Source organism: Pyxicephalus adspersus, chromosome 6 (assembly GCF_032062135.1).
Source record: "Pyxicephalus adspersus chromosome 6, UCB_Pads_2.0, whole genome shotgun sequence".
Lineage (NCBI taxonomy): Eukaryota > Metazoa > Chordata > Amphibia > Anura > Pyxicephalidae > Pyxicephalus > Pyxicephalus adspersus.
Genome location: NC_092863.1, coordinates 25,994,945 through 26,015,491, shown reverse-complemented (window position 1 = coordinate 26,015,491; position 20,547 = coordinate 25,994,945). Strand labels below are relative to the sequence as shown.

Below are 20,547 nucleotides of genomic sequence, written 5' to 3'. Positions count from 1 at the left end.
CAGGCAAGGTTTTCTTTTGCTGTTTTTGTTATTTTATCTGCAACCTTCAAATAAACCTGACTACAAGTCAGCTTAACACTTATACCTCAGTGTGTGATTTTGTTCATTCTTGAACACGGAAGCTGCTGCCTTCAAATATTTGTCCCAATAAGCCAAGGGTCACTGGCTTCCTTCTTTTTTTTCCCCACTTCTTTCCAGCTGCTAAATACTGCTCAATTTAAACAGAAACAAGTGTGCCTCCTTAGCACTATCCACCACTGAAGCTGATGCACCCTAGTCAAAAAAGTATAGGAAGGAAAGAAAACATTATCTCTTTCTTCCAACTGTCAGTAGTCAGGTTGTTTATCAACAGTTCTTTATCACACCATTAACACCACACTTTATTCTTTCCAAATAGAAAGTTCCTCCAACCGTTTTGCCCAACCATCATTTGTCCAAACCAAAGTTTCAGAGCTGCTCCAGAATATTGACAGATCAAAGATGAGCACCTGATGCTAGTGCCTAAAAATGCTTCTTGTGAAATTGAGATAGTGGCCCTGATTTATCAATGAAATGCGCGTATGCATGCGCCGGTTGGCAAGCTCTGTTACTGACTGAGTCGGGCCCGAGTTCTAATATACTAAGTAGCACTTTCAAATATGTCATCGTACAATAGTAAAAAAAATATGTGAACAAACATTTGTGACCTGATTAAAATTTGCTTCTAGTTTGACTTTAGAGAAATCAAATATTTTAGTAAAGGACTATAGGCAAACATGTTATAATACATGTATTAACCACCCGGCCGTTTAACCCGACCTTGGTTCGGGGTAAAAAGACTTGCAAAAAAGTGTTAAACCCGAACTTTTCTCAGGTGGTTAAACAAGCGTTATATTGCAATCTGATTGTCATACATTGTATGACAATCGGATTACAACTGTAAGAATATACTTACCCGGTCCCCGCAGCTCCTCCGGACACGTCTGTCCTCTTCAGTCTTCTCCCGGCGAGTGCAGTGACGATGTCCGGGGTTTCCCGGTGACGTCGCTGCATGCGTCGGTGCGGGAGGCGGGGCGTGAAATTCAAATAACTTTGTATTGAACTCAATACAAAAAAGCTGTATTGAGTCCAATACAAAGAAATTTTTATATATAATTGTATTATATATATTATATAAGCTACTATACATATACATTATATACATTATATATATATATAATTATATATATATTACATACACTTTTTGCATGGCCTTGGCGCACAACTATGAGCTACACACTCCTGAAGTTTGGCACACAACTATGCGCATCAAACAACTGAGTTTTAACAAGACATATGAGCTGTTATTAGCCTTTTAAACAATTCAGAGAAAGGAACAGCCTAAAAACAATCACAATTGACTTTTAAACTGTATGTCTTGGGAGATTGGAAAGGAGATCACATAACAAACCCCCAAAAAAACAAAAGACAACATTTTACAAACAACTTTATTCAAAAGAAACATTTGCTAAAAGGTCACAATAAAATATAAAAACACATAAAAACAAAAAAAATCACTAAATTTACATGACAAAAAAATTAAAAAGAACAAACAGAATACATGTAAACCCACACTTTCATGCAAAATAGTTCAAAAACGGCCAAAAAAATATTGAATTCGAAAAATACTTACCAAACCAATATGCAATTTTGACCTATCAAGGGTGTAAACTGTATTATGTATTAGAAATTTTTTATGCAGGACAAACATTTCAAAGTGGTAATAAAGCAGAATTTTGCAATCAAACAATATGGCCACAAACACAATAACATAGCATTAACATTGACTTCAAAATTGCAAAATGGACATTGAAACACTCACAGTTAAAAAAAAAATGTGCTAAAGGGTAAGCAAAAGTATCAAATGCAGCAACATAGAATAATTAGGATAACACACAAAACAACAGCCCCTCCAAGAAAAAAGAAAAAAGCAAGTTAAACAACACCCTTATATACGCTCAATTTTAAGCGCACAGGTTAAAGAAATAAGCTTGCAATTAGCACTTGTGCAGTCTGTCAAAACTGGCTGTTTTTTATTTTATTTTATTTTTTGCAATTGGATATTCTATAATAATTTATTGTTACAATCCTTTAGATTTGTACACCAGTAAACAGATATTTGATTAAATAAAAAAATAAAATAAAGTTGAGGAGGATTTAATGTTAAAAGTATTTTATATGTGTATATGTATATGTACTATGTATAGTGTGTATACTATATACTGTGCAGTCTGTCAAAATTGGCCGTTTGTTTGTTATATATATGTTCTTGCCTCCATTGGTATTATTCACACTAGTATCCATACTGCAGTAAAAAGAGGATCTACTCGTTGATTTATTTTACTCCTAAAATATAAGACTCATACTTTGCACCTACTATATTAATCAGTAACTTCTGAAGTTCTTCAAGTTGATTCAGATAGAGATGGAACTCCTTTTCTGATGCATCTCTCTTCCCCATAATTATTTTGTGCATACCACTCTCTAAATAAAAAAAAAATATATAAAAAAAACATGTAAAAGTGTAAAAACATTTGTGTTTTTAGTAACTCAGGTTAGATCTGGGCAGTGGAAAAAAGCAATGGATGTCATATCCATGTTTGCACAATCTCTCAGACCCAAATCAGCTTTCAGGTCAAAGAAAACTTGATCTTCATGATCCTAGTAAGCTGAAATCACCAGGACGAATACTTAACCCCCCTAATTCAGTCAGTTTTTTTATGCTATTTTTTTTTGCATAGAAATTTTTGTTTATATTGTGGGCCTGTAATTCCTAGGATTAACTCCCGGGTATACTAATTATCTTTATTTATTATATTATAATTATACATTATATAATAATACATAATTATAAATCATAATTATAAAAAATAATGAAATAATAGACCAGAACAATGTATTTTATAAAAAAAAATATTTTATCAAAAATTTCTCACTGAATTTTTCCAAACAAGGGTGCAATATTATTGATAAATGTTAATATAAATTAAATGCTGATTTTAGGAAAAAAATGTTTACATTTTTAGTAGACATCCCGGGTGTGGTAGATTTTGAAGCAGGGTGCTGCACAAAGTCCAACATCACAGTCAGGACAGTAGAACCTGGTTTCTTTGTGTTTCTTCCTTCCTCTGTCATCGTTGTTTGAGCAGCAAACCACACACATCCTTGTAGGTGCTGCCTTTTTCTGGGTTGGTGGGATGTATTCAATGAAGTGACGACTGGTCAGGCGTTCTGGGTTGACAATGGTGGAAGCACTACGTCCAGGTCTATTCACAGCCACTGATGGTGTTTGGTGGTTCTTGACTATGGATTTCGGAAACTTGCAAAATGAAGTCTGAATGATTCACAGGCCTCTGACTATTTTTTTTGTACAGAATGTAAGCATTCCGTAGGCACTGCTCAACTAGATGCCTGAAAATCTTTTTGTAGTACTTCCTTTGCTGTTTCCTCATCGCTGGGTAAAATGTCATAGCTTGGTCAGCTCTGTCGACACCTCCCATGGTGTTGTAGTCAATCACCACCTGTGGCTTCATCACTTCTTTCTTACGTTTTGTGTGTACCAGAATGGTGGAGGCATCATGGACAGTACTCATAAGGCACACATGTTTCTTGTTATGCCATCTCAGGACCATCATCTTGCCTTTCTTCCAGGCAATAATTTCTCCTGTCTTCAGCTTCCCTTTTGCAAACAGTGATGGCAGGTTGCGCTGGTTAGCCCTAATGGTTCTGTGTTGCAGAAGGGACTCATAAAGGTCAGGAGAGGTGTAGAAATTGTCAGTTGTGACACAATAGCCCTGATCTAGCAATGGCTCAATGAGGGATAACACTGAAGATGTTGCCAATCCATAATGGCTGTATCTGGGGTTGAACTGTGTCCCTTTTCCAGTGTACAGTACCGTATTCCAGATGTAGCCAGATGAGGATTCGCATAGCATATACGTTTTCACATCAAACCGTGCCCTCTTTGACCCAATGCACTGCATCCAGCTGAGCTACCGGTAAGCCATTAGACTTTCGTCAATGCTGACAACTCTTTCTGGCACATAGGTTTGCTGGAAATTTTGTAGAATCATCCGAGACACTTCCCAAATTTTCTTCAGTTTTGGTGCAGGATGGGTAGTCTCATCAAATTCTTCATTGTTTGCGATGTGCAGGTACTTCATGATGAGGAAAAAACAGTATTCTAGCATGACTGGGCCAAGGAATAGAGTGGCAATCATTTTATTTTTGGACCCGTACCACTTCTGCTGGGGTTTGCCACAACTCCCTGCAGGATCACCAAGCCCAAAAACAGCCAAATGTCATCCTTGGAAACCTCAGGTGTGGAGCACCTTGTTGTTGTCCAGCGTACCTGCATAAAACAAAATAAAAAAGGTATTTTAGGATATGTTCTTTTATAGTGTGAAGGTTGCAAGTAATATGTTAGCAAACAGAGAGCAACATATATGTTTGCACAAAAAAAAAAAAAGCAAAAAATTTCAAAAAGTTAGCAAACACAGAGCAGCACACATGTTGGCATACAAAATTTTAAAACGTTAGCAAACACAAGGAAGCACACGTTTGAATAAAAAAAAAATATGCAAAAAATTTCAAAAATGTTAAAAGGTTAGCAAACACAGAGCAGCATATTTGTTGGCATATTTTTTTTTAAAAAGTTAGCAAACAGAGCAGCATAAATGTTTGCATAAAAAAAAAAATTGCAAAAAGTTAGAAAACACGAGCGGCTTACCTGTTTGTCTCCACAACAATTTTTTCAATAACTTCATTGGTCAAAAACAACTTCAGGTATGCCAGGGGGTCGTCGCATTAAAGCCTCAATTTTCATCCCAGGTGCGCCGGTAAATGGAATTCTTGGCGGAGCTGCCTGGTCTGCATCAAGATCAATAGGACACCATGTGCGCACAGCACTGACCCCAGGTTCAGAATTGTCGCTCAGTTCACTTTCACTGTCTGACAAATTTCCAAGTGAATCACTATCGCTCGATTTCACAAGAGACTCCAAATCGCTATCGCTGCTTTCAAATTCCTCCAAAACAGTGCTTGCGCCGGCGAGATGCCGTTTAGATGCCATGTGCTCTCAAGCAATCAGTCAGGAACAGTCAAGGTCAAAAACAAAGTGATGAAATGATACATTCAGGAAGTGATGTATAAGTCATCAAAAGGTCAGATCAAGGTCAGGGCTAATAGCGGGCAAAATGTAAATCGGCACTGGGCAATGATGCTTGGTGTACTAAAATGTATATTTATACTTTTATTATGTGTTTTTACTGAAAAAAGAATTTAAAAGCAGATTACATAGCAAGAGGCAGACGTAGGAGGGGCTCCCAAAGTTACCCTAAGTGTGACTGAGGGTTACCGCTTTTTGCATGTTATTTCCACCGAGTCACACTCGGGATTACCGCTAGGGGAGATAATATTATTTGGATCTTAGGCTGATGTTATTTCAGTTTTCTTTAAATGTGTTAGTATTAATATATTGAATTTAGTACAAAAAAAATGATGTCTGTAAAAACCTGACAAAACACTAAGGGTTCTATGTAAAAATGTTTTTACCCAATATTCACCAATGTTTTACCCAAAATGTAGATATTTTTTACATTGGATTTAATGGGAAAAATGACAATGATTTTTTTTGTGTGCATCTTTAGCATTTACATAATATTTTATGTAATGATCCAGAACAGTGCCTGCACACAATTTAGTTTGATTGTGCTGTGGTATAAAAACATACAAAGCACTCTATAACAGTTTAGGTTTGGTACAATAAATATGATGTGTTGCTCCTATAATGACCCTGCAGGATTGTTTTGCCCCGTCATCAAATGTTCATGTGTACATGCTCTCTAATAGCTACTTATTTTTATTATAATTTTCCTGGAAAGGCAATATTGGCAGGAGTCTTCTGGTGGTCTTCTTCATTCTCCCCAAAGGTTTGCTCTCTGAGGTTGTTCCCCACCTTACTCTATGGTTGTAAGCAGTTCTGGAAAAAATAAGCACTTTAATGTTATATAGTTACATAGTAGGTCAGGTTGAAAAAAATCATAAATCCATTAAGTTCAACCACAGGGGAAGTAAACATATCCCAGATTTAACACCCCATGGTCCAGAGGAAGAAAAAAATTCCTTCCTGATTCCATGAGGCAATCGGATGCTCCCTGGATGAGCTATATGCATGTGCTATTTATTTAAAGACCTATATGTACATATATATATATATATATATATATATATATATGGTATGTACTACTCAACATATATTATAATTACCTTGATTTTTTCTGTATACATCTTTTGTAGAATTTATTATTAGCTCCTGTCCCCTTGAAAAAGCAGTATCCACTTTGAAACGCTTTGAGGTGTTCATTATATAGGGAAGGATCTACCATTTTCTCTTATTATATACTTACATAAATGTCTTTAAACGAATACCACATACATATTGCACATTAAAAATTGTTAATTCTTCCATTATAAGATTCATTTATTCATTCATCAATTAGGATTATAGCCAATATTGCCTTTCAGGTTACACATTTTATGACGGGGCAAAAGAATCTTTACCACCATCTTTATTGGAACAATTCGATTATTCATTACACAGTAGTAGTCAGAATATTTTTTTATAAATAATAACCCACACAAATATACGAGGAAGTGCTGAGAAGTTCCTGGCTTTGCCCTGAAAGAAGATTAATGAAATACCACATTTATTCAACATATGTGGAAATGTCCTCAAAAATGCCCCTTCATGTGTTTCTTCAAATTCAGGAACAGATAATAGTCGGAAGGGGCCAGGTCAGGTAAGTAGGGGGGATGGTGGACCAATTGGCAACTCAGGGTGTTCAATTTGGCAGCCACAACGTTGGACGTGTGCACAGGTGGATTGTCCTGCAAAAAAAGGATCCCTTTGGTCAACTTTCCACGGCGTTTCATCTTAATTGCCTCCTTCAGCTGGTCCAGAAGGTTAGCATAATAATGTCCGGTGATACTAGAGCCCTGAGGTAGGTAGTCCAACAGAATACCCTCTTTGTCCCAGAAAACGGACGCCATGGCTTTTTTGGATGATTTCTGGGTTTGAAAATTCTTCGGCAGCGGGACCTGCTGTGGCGCCATTTCCTTTGACTGTTCCTTGGTTTCAGGATCATAGATGTGGAGCCAAGTTTCATCCTCAGTCACTAATTTAGCCAAAAAGTCCTGTGTAGCTTCAAAATGAGACAAAACGGCTTTGGATGTTTCAACTTGTTCCTTCTTCTGATCACTGTTCAAACATTTCAGCACCCACTTCGCTGAAAGCTCGCGCATGTCTACGATAGGGGTGATTACAAACCCAACATGCTCCCGTGAGATGGCAAGTATCTGGGCTTTTTTTTTGCGGATATTCGCCGGTCCCCAATAATTAGCTCATGGACAGCATCGCAAGTTGCCAGGTCAGTTGAGGTTGGGGGGCGCCCAACGCGGGGCTCATCTTCAACGGTGAAATGCCCAGTCTTGAAACGAGATATCCAGGTTTTGACTGTGCTGTAGGAAGGACATATCTCAGTGTGAATGTCCTATGCTGACTTTCCCTGGAGAAACAAAAACTTCATGACGGCCCGTAATTCTACGATGTGAAACTTGCTTGTGCCCTGCAATCACAGCTTCTCACTAAAAGAAAAAACAGTTTCAAGAATCGCAAAGACCTGATATTTGCACAGTTACATACTAAGATATTAGGCTATCATCTGCCCCCACACTTATTTTTCTATTTTATCTGGAAGGGGGCAAAACCAGGAATCTCTCAGCAACTCCTCGTACAAATAATGTCATAAATGAGCCTATACTAAAACTGAAATATTAATAAAAGCATATGTAAAAAAAAAAAAGAAGTTTTGGTAGAATTATTATTGCTGTAATGTGCTAAATAAAACTTTTTCAGAATTTCAGTGGTTTGGCATTTGGCATAGGATGGTATTAGGATACACTTTCAACAACAAGGAAGCTAAGCACTACAGAGCTGCAGATGTCTGTCTGGCATTAAAATCTCTTTACTATCCTTAGTAACAAAGATCAACAACTCTGGACATGTAATTGTTAGTATGGATTCTACAAGTGGTGTCCAGTTTCATTTTGTCATCAACAGGTAATATCATATGTGTGCTTTGGGCATCATAAATCACAAAAATTGCTGTTTGTGATATGAAAGACCTAAACATTTTTTATTGAACACAATATTGCATTCCTATGCTGTAACAAGGTGGAAGTATTTGTGAGACTACAAGTGTCAGGAGGGGTTAAAAAATGACACAAAATACTCAGGCACTGCTTCATTAAAAGTAAGTACTTATCTTTATTTGATGTGTACAATGGTCCAAAACAGCAACAGTTTCATCAGCAAGATCACATGACTCGGTTTACCCCAGGAAGTGCCCATTTTTCATATCTAACTGGAAAGAGTATAGCAGGGAGAAGCTGGCATTTTTCTTTACACGTGTCCAGAAAATGTTAGCATCAGCACTCAATTCTATGATATCTGGAGTTAACAATTATACACTATCAACCAATCAACTTGTTACATGACCATTGCTAGCTCATTTTACCAAACCTCCTTGCATTAGAATATGAAAAAACTTGCAATTGGGATACATGTTGTATATTACCAGCTGCTTTCTTTGTCATCACTCTTCAGGGCATAACAGCCATAACTTTCTTCTTATCAGGCCACTCCCACCCTACCTAGTGTGGGAAGGAGGATACAAGATGTTCACAAGGGCGCAGACTAGACAGTTTACAGAAATCCACCTGTACATCCACAACACATGTATTCAGTATTTCAGGTTGTTTGTATTTGACTTGCTGAAAAGATGACTAAGCCACTCTTAGGTGGCTCTCCAGTGGAATAATCAGAATGTCTCACCATTCCTGCAACATATGCACACTGTACATTTGAGAGAGTCAGAAATGGAAAGGGATTTGGGGGTTATGGTAGATCATAGACCTAATAGGAGCATGCAATGCCAAGCTGGAATATCTAAAGCTAGTAAAGTACTTTCTTGTATTAATAGATGAATAGACTGCAGGGATGGAGACATAATCCTGCCCCTCTACAAAACATTGGTCAAACCATATCTGGAATATGCAGTCCAGTTTTGGGCACCATTTCACAAAAAGGATATTGTAGAATTGGAAAGAGTGCAGAGAAGGGCAACTAAACTAATAAAAGGAATGGAGGAGCTAAGCTATGAGGAGAGATTAGCTGAACTGGATCTATTCTCCCTTGAGAAGAGATGTTTAAGGAAGGATATGATCACCCTGTATAAATATATAAGTAGTCCATATACACTCTTCCCAGAGTAGAACTCTCTTCCCAATTATTCACTTTGAGATCATTACAAAGAACTTTGCGCCTGGAGGAAAAGAAGTTTAATCTCTGGATGAGGAATAGATTCTTCACTGTAAAGTCTCTGAAAATGTGGAATCGGCTCCCTCAGGAAGTAATTTCAGCAACCACTATAGATTGCTTTAAGAAAAATTATATTAAGTTAAGTTTTTATATATGTTAAGGATTTAAAGTAAAGATAATAGAGACCGTTGATCCAGGGAACATCCGATTGCCTCATGGAATCAGGAAGGAATTTTTTCCCCCGTTGATGCAAATTCTACCAGGGTTTTTTTTTGCCTTCCTTTGGACCAGCTATATCTTTCATGGTTTTATATCTGGGATATGTTTATTTCCCTAGTGGTTGAACTTGATAGACATATGTCTTTTTTTCCACCTAACCTACTATGTACCAATGTAACATTGGTTTCCTTAAATGAAACCAGAAAGGACATTTGTTTATTTTGAGTATAGTCATTTCCATATTTCCATGTTATAGTCTGGATTTTAGTTAATTGGTAGTGTGATAGACCACCAACTATACTCATTCATTAATTTCTATTTTATTTATTCTTACTTATTAGCACAGAACTAAGAGATGGAGAGAGAATCAGACAGCTGACCTTTATTCATAATTAGTCTTATGACAAAGTCTTCAAAGGTGTAGATTAGAAAGCGCTCAAAATATAATTTCAGGCAAAGGCCCCCCTGTACACTGTGTTTCAGCATATTTTGTTTATTTTCATTGCAGGAGAGCATGAACCATGAGTCTGAGCACAATTGCTAATCTATTGGCTAGTAAATTTACATTTATTTATTTTACATTTTGATCATAGTTATTGGACTGAAGTTTGTCTTTGAAGCAGGCTGCAGATTACAAATTTATTATTTCTTTTTTGCTCCTTAGTTCCTACGCCAGCTTTAGAAACTGAAACATGACTGTTAGTAGCTGAAACACAGAGACCTAAAACACCTTGTCATTTGAAACTCTAGAATGTCTCCCCAGGCTTTAGTGCATGCACACTTCTTGTAGATCAAAACACCTAATTGGCCATTTTCTTTACTGATGTAAATGTGATATCAAGTCTTGTGATGTTAAATACATGTCCTCTTGTGCAAGTTGTCATGTTCTGTGTTTGTGAAACCAGTGTTAATGGAAGTCAGCAAGCACCCTGCTAAGTGGAATCTTATGAAAGTAACTCCTCACAAAAAATCAATTTATTTCCACATTTACTTGGGAATGATTTCAGAACCGTGTTCCCTGAAATATTGCCTTGTAGCAACAGCTTAGTGGCTGAAGTTTCCTTGGGGGGGTCAGAGGAGTTAGGTTTTCTCTCATGATGTGAACCTTTCAATGCATTTTAGGACTTGCTGGAAAACCAATCCTTACATTTATTGGGGAATTTAATGTGTTCAGAAATAAAGTATAGCTGCCTTACGGGAGATTGGGGTTTTGCAATTGGTGGGTGGCCCATCTCTTGCTCGTTTTTATTTTTTTTTTATTTTTCTTTACCTAGCCAAGCATATTGAATAGGCACTTAATAGGTTGGTTCTGGCTGTTAAGGCCTTTGTTCCAAAGAAAGTACATATTCACACAACTGTTACCAACATTTGAAAAAAAACATTACAAATAAGTTACATTATGTAAAATAATTGATATATGTTTATCCTGCAACTTTTTCTTTACCATAATATTATACAAACTCCTATACAATTCACCGATTTGGACTATTGTGTTGAAAATCAGACCTAAAGTCTTGGCTTGGCTTTGTTGACACCTGGTCCTTTTCAGGGTTCAGGATCTTTGACCATCTTAATAAAAAAGGCTGTAATGAGGTAATTCCTGTGCATTTCTACCGAAGGCTGTACATTACCTCACTAAGGTATAGGGAGAATGTACACCATGCTTTGTATATACAGCTCAATATGCATTCTAAGGAAGGCTTTCGAACAGGCAGGTAAGTTCAGTGCAAAGACATAGCAGGTATGTTTTTCTGAACTCATAGAAAAACCCAGCTAAAATAAAGCATTGATCTAGTCACATGAGCGAAAGCTTCAAAAGTTGTTTTACATTGGGGTAAGTTCAAATCTGCTAAAACAAGATAAAAATAATGCTATACAGTTGAGGATAAGCCAATAATACATGTAATCATGTGTTGATATCAGATATAAGAAGAACATGTATACAAAGGATTCTGAAAAATATTACATCTGCAAACAATAATGACATTCCATAAAAATGCACATTAATAGTAGGTAAAAATAAAGTAGGTAAAATAGTAAAGGTAAACAAATGCAAACCATAGTCTTTATTCAACCTCCTAAGGTAAAGTTCCTGGAAATGACACAAGTGCATTTAAAACACTGGAACTAAACCCTGTAAAACTCACCCATCCTGGTTCCCTTGCAGGGCGCTGTCATTTTCTTTCTCCTCTTGTTCACGATCTTTGCCCATCTTGAAAGACAGGTTATTGTAGAAGAGACATTGCCTATCCCTTTCTGCAATAATACCCTGCCTGATTAGAAAACTTAACATTTACCTTTAGTTCCGGTTTAATGTTTTATGTCTGACATTTCACATTGATGTGTTCAAATACATTTTATGTGACCTTTGTGGGAGAGGGAATTTTTTTTACAAAAACATGATATTTTGATAACTGCCCAATTTTTATTCCAGATGTATAATATGACGAAAGAGAAGAGAGAAATGACTAAGAGGCTTTAGGTCCACATAGATATATAGTGAGTTATTTATTAGATAAAAGTTTTTATTGTCTCATCTATACATAGCTCTCCTGTGCTAGAACCTATTTCTAAGACAGTCCTACTACCCTTATGTTTTAGGTGATTAGGTGAACAAAGTATGTGTGCAGAGACAGTCATATAATAATTCTCCGAATCCCGAAAACAAGGCAAAGGTCATTCACAGAAAATCAGTCGGATAAGCGTGGTACATATTGTTTTCAGGGTTCGGAGAATCCTCGGAGTGGAGGACAACTGAATTCCCTGCAGGGAATTCAAACTATGTTCCGCCCCGCGGCGAGGCAGCCGAGTGCCTCACCCCCAGGGGGTACAAGAGGCATGCATTGTAGTACGCACACCTCTTCCCACAGCACTCTGGGACGCGCCCTACTTTGCACGTCCGCAGGAATGCTAAGAACAAGAACATCTCTGTCCACGTCCATAGGGGTGCTGGGGATACCGCCTGACCAAACAGTAGTTCAGCCAGAACAGATCCCTCCGCTAGCAGGGAGAGATGCGCTGCGAGTAGGGCAGCAGCCTCGGCCATGCTGCCTGCTGCAGCAGCGTCTCCCTCGCTGCCTGTGATCCCCAAGGGCGCCCCGGGCTCGCTGGACAGGTAAGTGCCTTACAGTATGAAGAAGGAGAGGAAAAGACAGGCTTTTTTGGCAAAGGGTTTTGTATAAATTCTAGTGTTTGTGTTTGAATTTCACATTAGTGACAGAAAAGATTCTTACGGAACGTCTCTAGACATATGATTCCTATATAATCATGAAATACAGTTAGGTCCCTAAATATTTGGATAGAGACAACTTTTTTCTAACTTTGGTTCTGTACATTACCACAATTAATTTTAAATTAAATTCAGAAGCAGTTGAACGGCAGACTTTTAGCTTTAATTCAGTGGGTTGAACAAAAGATTTCATAAAAATGTGAGGAACTAAAGCCTTTTTTTTACACAATCTGTTTGGGTGATATATATATATATATATATATATATATATATTTATTAAGAAAGGAGCACCATTGTTACCAAGATTATAATAAACATCAACTAATAGGTCACTTACCTCTCAACCAAAATTGAGAGTTAAAAATGTATCCAAACTAGATTAAGGATCCCATAGGTTGTTTAGGATCTTTGGAGATATATTTAGGTATAGCAAAATTAAACTAGATATGCCTACATGTACAAAATTAAATTTTTGAAATACATAATGTCAATATATTCTATATTCAGTATATTTACCAAACTAATAACAAAGTAATTGAAAAACTCAGTTTGTATGATTTCCTTTTATGCTGATGATCAGGACCATCACATTGAAGGCTCCAGCAGTTGTCTGCCATCATGTGTCTATCTCATCTGTCCTTTCATCCATCACCTTTATATCTTGATGGAACCTCTCCCCTTGTTCCTCACTGAAATCGCCAAGGTTTTCTGGAATTTTTTGCAAATGGCTATAGAGATAGTGTACCTATGCTCATAGTAGCAGCCACATTTTTAAAGTTTAAGAGCACGTTTTGTACCAGTTCTTCATAATTTTGTGCTTTATGGTTACCCAAGAAGTTATTGACAATAATGACATAGCTATGCCAGGCAGAAGCCTCAGTATCAGTCATGTAACTTGTGAAATTCAAATCATTAATCGGTTAACGAATCTTGGGTCCATCAAAGATTCCTGTTTTTATTTTTTAGTACTCAATCCAGAGAAGAATCTACAAATGTATTTGAAGCATTCACTGTCCTTGTGCAGAGCTCTAACATATTGCTTAATAAATCCCAGCTTTGTGTAGTAGAGGGAGAATGATTTTTTCTTTGTCAACCATTGGCTTATTAATAATGTTCACTGCACCTTTTTTCATGTTTTCCCTTGGAGGCCATGTCACTTTTTTTCCAGTGAACCTACTTTGCTCTACTATCCCACAAGCAGTTGAAATATGGGTACTTTGTGTATCCACTTTGCTGTCCAAAAAAGAAAGTTCACCATTTTTAAATCAACACATATTATTTCGGATCGCGAATACGAATGCGCGAGCGAGCTTCTGATTTTGCTTGATGAATCAGGGCCATTATATCAACACATTGGTCTTCATGATAAAAAAAAGCTTTTGAAAGACCATTTTGATATTTTCATATTCTTCTTTAGGTTTTGTTGAGTGACCAATTAAAGTTGATGCATAGCAGTTATGCCATTATTCAGTTAAACAGATTTCATACTTCAAGTGAAACTGTCTATGAAAAGCTGCCAGTCTTCTGCTCGGTATTCTGGTCCCATATGGGCAAGTAGTAAAAGGATGTTACAACAATACACAAAGTCTCCATCTTTATTGAAATATAGTAGGAGCGTCACCTCTCTTGTCCTATAAACTGTTATTTTAACTTCCGTTCTCAGACACTTACTTTCGTTTAGCCTGGATGCTAAAAGTTCAGATGCTTGTTTTGTCAGACATAGGTCACCTTTTAAATCATTTAGCTCTTCTTGGGAGAACTGCTGGTTTGATGGAACACTTCTTTCATATTCACTTCCACTGCTAACTCTTGGATTACACTTCAGCCCCTGTATATCCATCATGTAGCATATAGGAATATCAGGGAATATCAAACTTTTCAGTTTTCCATTTTTCCACTGATGTAGACACTACACACGTTTTGCATACCATATGGGGAGCTACTTATCTTGGTCCCCCAGTTTCATACCAAAATTACTAAAATACACAAATTCTGTAATGTTTTTTCTGTTTTTGCTGAGAATAGTCACCACCAATGTAGCAAAATACATTAGGGTCATTTAAACAACAACTTCTTGAAGAACTCATATTTCTGTAAAAAAAATGTATGAATAAAAAGAAGGCAAATGAACGTTTCATGAAAATAATGCTACATTTAATATATAAAATGCAAAACATTGGTGTAAATAAAGCTTGATGATAATATGCTGTGTTAACATTTGTTGGTAAAATTGTCTATTCCGATTCCTGTAAAACAAGAACTAAAGCTAATATAATGAATTTGATGTCATTTCTGGATTCAGCAGACCTGAAATACACTAAATATTTAAAAAAATCTTTGGCAAGTGAATAAATTTTTTTTTTTGTTAACCTGTTACCGAATGCCTTATATTGCCCTCTTGTGTCTACTGGAAGGATATACTGTTTCCTCCTAAAATATATATTTGCAGTTGTAATGCAGTCAACTCTTATTTTTGCCTTTTCTCAGAATGTCTTTCGCACCAGTTTATGTCCAATTTGAATCCCATTTATGTGCTAAAGAAGTAAAGAAATATTGTTTCATCAATGTATATTACTCTTGTGGTTACATGGTGAGCAATATATACAGGTGCATCTCAATAAATTAGAATATCATGAAAAAGCACATTTATTTTAGTAATTAAATTAAAAAAATGAAACTTATACATTATATAGATTCATTACACACAGTGATTAATTTCAAGTGTTTATTTTTTTTTTATTTTGCTGATTATGGCATACAGGTAATGAAAATCCAAAATTCAATATTTCAGGAAAATAGAATTTTACAGAAGACCAATAAAAAAAATGATTTTTAATACAGAAATGTCTGCCTGCTTAAAAGTATGTCCATGTACGCATTCAATACTTTGTCAGGGGCTCCTTCTGCATGAATTATTGCATCAATGCAACATGGCATGAAAGCACTTCAACTGTGGCACTACTAAGGTGTTATGGAAGCCCAGGATGCTTTCATAGCAGCCTTCAGATTCAGACTCCCTATGGGTTTTAGTTCAGGCAAGTTTTATATTTTTTAACTTTTTGAATTTACTGAAATAAATTATCTGTAAGTGTATGTGTACATATATATATATATATATATATATATATATGTATGTATGTATGTGTGTGTGTGTATGTATGTATGTATCCTGAACTAATACCCTTTTTTATTAATTTGGTCACAATAAAGTATTTAACCAAATTTTCCGAGTATGCATTCTTTGTATGTGTGACCATGGGGGTCTTTTAAACAGTTGACGCTATGCTGAATGGAGGGTGTATGTAGTATATGAAAAGCATGGATGGGGTTTGCAAAGAAGTGCCATTTTTTTGAGAACGGTACAGAGGGATGGAGAATGCGCAAAGGAAATTTAATTAGTGAATTAATTCAGGATAATCAAATTCATAATTATGATTTCCATAAATGTCAAGTGGCAATTGGAAGACCATCCTGGCAGCCAAACTCCTGCATTATTGTTGCATGATCATATGTTACACAGGCAAAATATGTATGTATTTATGTTTTATACCAAATATTACTTATACCAAATATTTTAGTAAGCCTTTAGTAATCAGAATTGGTATTAATATTTATTGTCTTTAAAATGGAGCATTAAAACACTCAACATTAAAGTGGGAACATTGTATTAGATCTATACCAACTCTGAAAGGGACCTCAGAGGCAACCTTATAGAGAAGAATTTGTTTTATTTAAAATTACCAATGTGTTTGGTTTACCTGACATAGAGAATCTTTCCCATTCAAACAGCAACTTAATCTATAATAGAGGATAACCAAATTATTAATAGTTTTTAGTAATGCTTGTAAAAATAACTGACTACTAATAATTTTTTTGTGTTTTCTGTCCTTCCAAAGAACCTAGTTTGTCATTTGTTTTCCTCATCTGACCAAAAAAGAAATAAAGAAGTGGAAATTATTGCCCAGTTGGGATGTTCAACTGCGGAATACCATGATAAGCTTTTGAAAAATGTAAGAAATTGTTTTATATATTTTCTTTGTTTTTACAAAGGTAAGTTTTAATTATCTGTTACATTCCCTTGTCAAATGCACAGTCATATATATGGTCATATATATTGTTTGTTTATGAATAGCAAAATTTCTTTGTTTTCACAGATCATGTCTTCATTAATTACTCAAATAAAAAGAAGTCGTCCAGATGAAACCAAAAAAGAGTAAGCAGTTGTTTTTATAATATTTAGTATCACACTGCACTGAATTCCAGGCCTTTAAATTGATTTTTTGGGTTCAATGGTAATATTTTACATATACATTCTTAAACATTTATTTACAAGGATAATTGTTTGTTTGGTTATGATTAGATTTAAAATTTGGTTATTTGCATTAGTTGGGTGGCTATTTTTTATAAGAGGAAATAGTTAAAGGGTAGCGCTATCTGTTAAATATCCCGCCTCCCCCCTCCACCACCAGTAAATGTTGTTAATAAATAATCTCCCTGTTCTTCAACTACAAATAAATACTGTTAACAAATACCCAACCTCGTCCTTTTAATACTATTTTAATAGTTCAGATGCCCTCTTTTCTTTACCTTTGATAAATGGCAACCTTCAGTACTATGCCAGCTTTAGTTCTCTAGAAGCCACCTCCTTGCTTTTGTGCTGTAGGCCTGCAGGGAGTTTAATAAATTCTTTGGAAGAATATTACACACATGTAGAGTAAATCATGTGAAAATAATTGAAGACATCTAAGCCTGTGTAGTCCACAGCTAGTAAAGGTGGTCATATAATTATTTGAGGTAGGTAAGGGTAGTCTAGGCTTAATCATATATATGTGCATTTATTCTTTAGTTGCCTTTCATTGTCTTCCACCCAGTATGAGATGTGCCAGTACCCCCTCTGTCTTGGCTGAACCTGCAGATATGAAGAACACTTCGCAAGTTGAATGTTCTGAGGATATTTTGATTATGCCTGCACATTCAACCATCTTCTCATATCTGTGGGTAACTGATATTATCGGTGGTTCTGACTACTGCCTCTTACAATATGAAACAGCAACTGTCAAGAGTGATGTAATATTATATATACCTATACTGCAAGGTAAAACCATCCTACTATTGCACAGCACTTTAGTTATAATTAAAAATTGTAGTTGAGTTGCTTTTAAAGCATATACACTTTCGTGTTTCCTTGGATATTTTGGTTTTATGCAAAGGTAAATTTTAGTTGTATGTTACCATATAAGCTTTTAAGTCCATTAATAAATCGTTTTGTTTCCAACCAGTGCTTTGGATGAGCATCTACACACAATATGTGTGACCTGTATATCTGTTCTTACATTGCCTGAAGTAGCCCCATTGCTGGAAGCACTGCTTCACTATCATGGGTCTGGGCCAAGAGAGGTTCTTGATGACCACTTCTTAGAAGCTATAAATGATGCAGTGTTAAGGTAAACAAGCAAAAGCCTATTTAATGAAAGGTTAAAGGGTTCATAACAAAATTAATAAAAAAAGGCATTTATTTCTCATAAGTATGTTACTTTAATGTTTTTATTTGCTCTCAAAAAATGTATTTTAGTTATTTCAGTAGATAATTTTTCAATTGTTGATTTTGCTAACAAAAACATGTCACGTGTTGGATAATTAGAACAATAGAAAAAGCCACCCTGCCCTTGTTGCTGATCATCTCCCCATAGCTAAGGAAAGGTCCCCTGAAATCTGATTAATATTAATAATAATTAGTGTTTAATATACTGTAAACGTTTTATGCAGCACTATACATTAAATAGGGGTACCAAATGACAGATAGACAAAAGAACTTACAATCTAAGGGGTATATACAAATATCCAGGGTCTCCCACAGTGCATACTGGTTCTTTCTGCTGACCAGCAACACAGGCAGTGGGAGAGGTAAATATTCCTTCTCTTCTATACATGTGTGCTTGCTTGTAATAGTTTACTCATGTACTGCAATGTTGACAGATAGGGACTTTGGCTTTCAAACTGATACGTCACACTTAGTTGGGCATCCACTTGTATGCATTCCCTACACAATGATTATACAAGATAATATGTTTGTTACAAATTAAATCTAGGGGGAACCTAGAGCTTTTTTTGTTACCTCAGTGGGAAAACTTTATCACAGAAAACACAATAGCCTAAATCTTTTAAATACAAATAATTGGATAATTACTGTGTATAAATGATTAGACTGTATTGGCCCTTGAGAAAAATTGATGGAAAAAAGGGACCATACCACAGTCAGGTTTTATCTGTAGTTTTTATCTATTATCTATTGTGTTTTTCTGATTAGTTTTTTTGTATTTCTCCATGGTATTTGGTGAGATTTCCCATTTTGATTGAAACCTTCAAAAAATTATTTTGCAAATATTATGCCTGCTTATAAACTGCAAGAAATGTCTAAACTGCAGCAGCAGCCTGCCAAATCAGGTTCTTATGTCAGAAGGAATTTTACAGAATAAGAATGGGGGATGATAAAGAGATGATTAAGCAGCAAAGTCATTTAAATAATATTCATATTAATTATGAATCTGTAACAATAGTATGAGTTTGAAATACATATACTGATTTTACTTTGGTTTTGTGTTTGTTAATATTGCCATCTAGTGGCAGAATTTGGTACCTAGCTATAAGAACAATGTTCTCTGTTTTTCATAACCTGCAGGGTATGTACAAAATCCAGATAGCACACGGGCATTGCTTGGTTTTTGAATGACCCTGGGCACCTTTAGACATGATCAGATAAGAGACTGTTGGTGTGGTTTGGTTGTGCAAAACAATGTGAGTGGGTTAAATGGAAATACATATAAAGAGTCTGTTCTTTGTGTATATCTAGTGTACATTAGCCTCAGTCCTTGTACACACAAAATGCACACAAATACACACAAAAGTTGCTCAATCAATGCAGACCTAAAATCAAAAAAAGCCATCAGCAGAAGGTAGTACTCCTTGACAAAAAAGACATGCAATATCTCCCACATGGAAGACATCTATCTAGATTGGACGTTTTAGATTTTAGGAAGAGAGTCATGAGTAACATTTACTGAGAGGCCTTCTATTCCTAAGCACTGATATGTGTTTTTCTAAGCTCCTAAAAATGCTAATTATCTGCCTTTCATTACTTTATACACCCAACTGTACACTCACACACAATAAAAGCATGTACTGTATATACCTGAGTATAAGCCGACTTTTTCAGCACCCAAAATGTGCTGAAAAAGTCACCCTCGGCTTATACTCCAGTCAGGTCTATGGAAGCACCCAATCCGGCAGCCATGTCCAGCAGTTTCTGTCCCCTGATGACAATGTCATCAGGCTGCCCCGAAAACACGACGGGGGTACGCTGGAGTTACGGCAACTACATGCCAGCGTAACTCAGGCACCAAATTCAAAAGTACACAGTAAAGCAGAAGAAAAGTATACAGTAAACAGAAGAAAAACCCTACTTACCTTGTTCTGTTGTCATCCCCCGGCGTCCTGCTGGTCCTCCTCGGGACACGTCTTCTTTCTTCTGTCTTCAGCCGCCGAATGCAGAGACGATCTTTGATCTCTGGGGTTTCCCAGTGATGTTGGTGCATGCAAAATAATTATGTATTGGATTCAATACAAAATAGCTGTATTGAGTCCAATACAAAGAAATCTTAATATATATATATATATATATATATATATATATATATATATATAT

At 36.1% G+C, this 20,547-nt stretch overlaps 1 protein-coding gene across 5 annotated transcripts in view; it reads left to right on the top strand.

Annotated features, from left to right (window-relative positions):
- FANCC (FA complementation group C) overlaps positions 1 to 20,547 on the top strand; it is a 187,981-nt gene that overhangs the window by 86,125 nt on the left and 81,309 nt on the right. For all 5 annotated transcript variants that reach the window (XM_072414976.1, XM_072414977.1, XM_072414978.1 and 2 more), the window contains 3 exons: positions 16,742 to 16,855; positions 17,000 to 17,058; positions 18,125 to 18,289. In XM_072414976.1, coding sequence (XP_072271077.1) covers positions 16,742 to 16,855; positions 17,000 to 17,058; positions 18,125 to 18,289 — 338 coding nt within the window. The remainder of the gene's footprint in view (positions 1 to 16,741; positions 16,856 to 16,999; positions 17,059 to 18,124; positions 18,290 to 20,547) is intronic.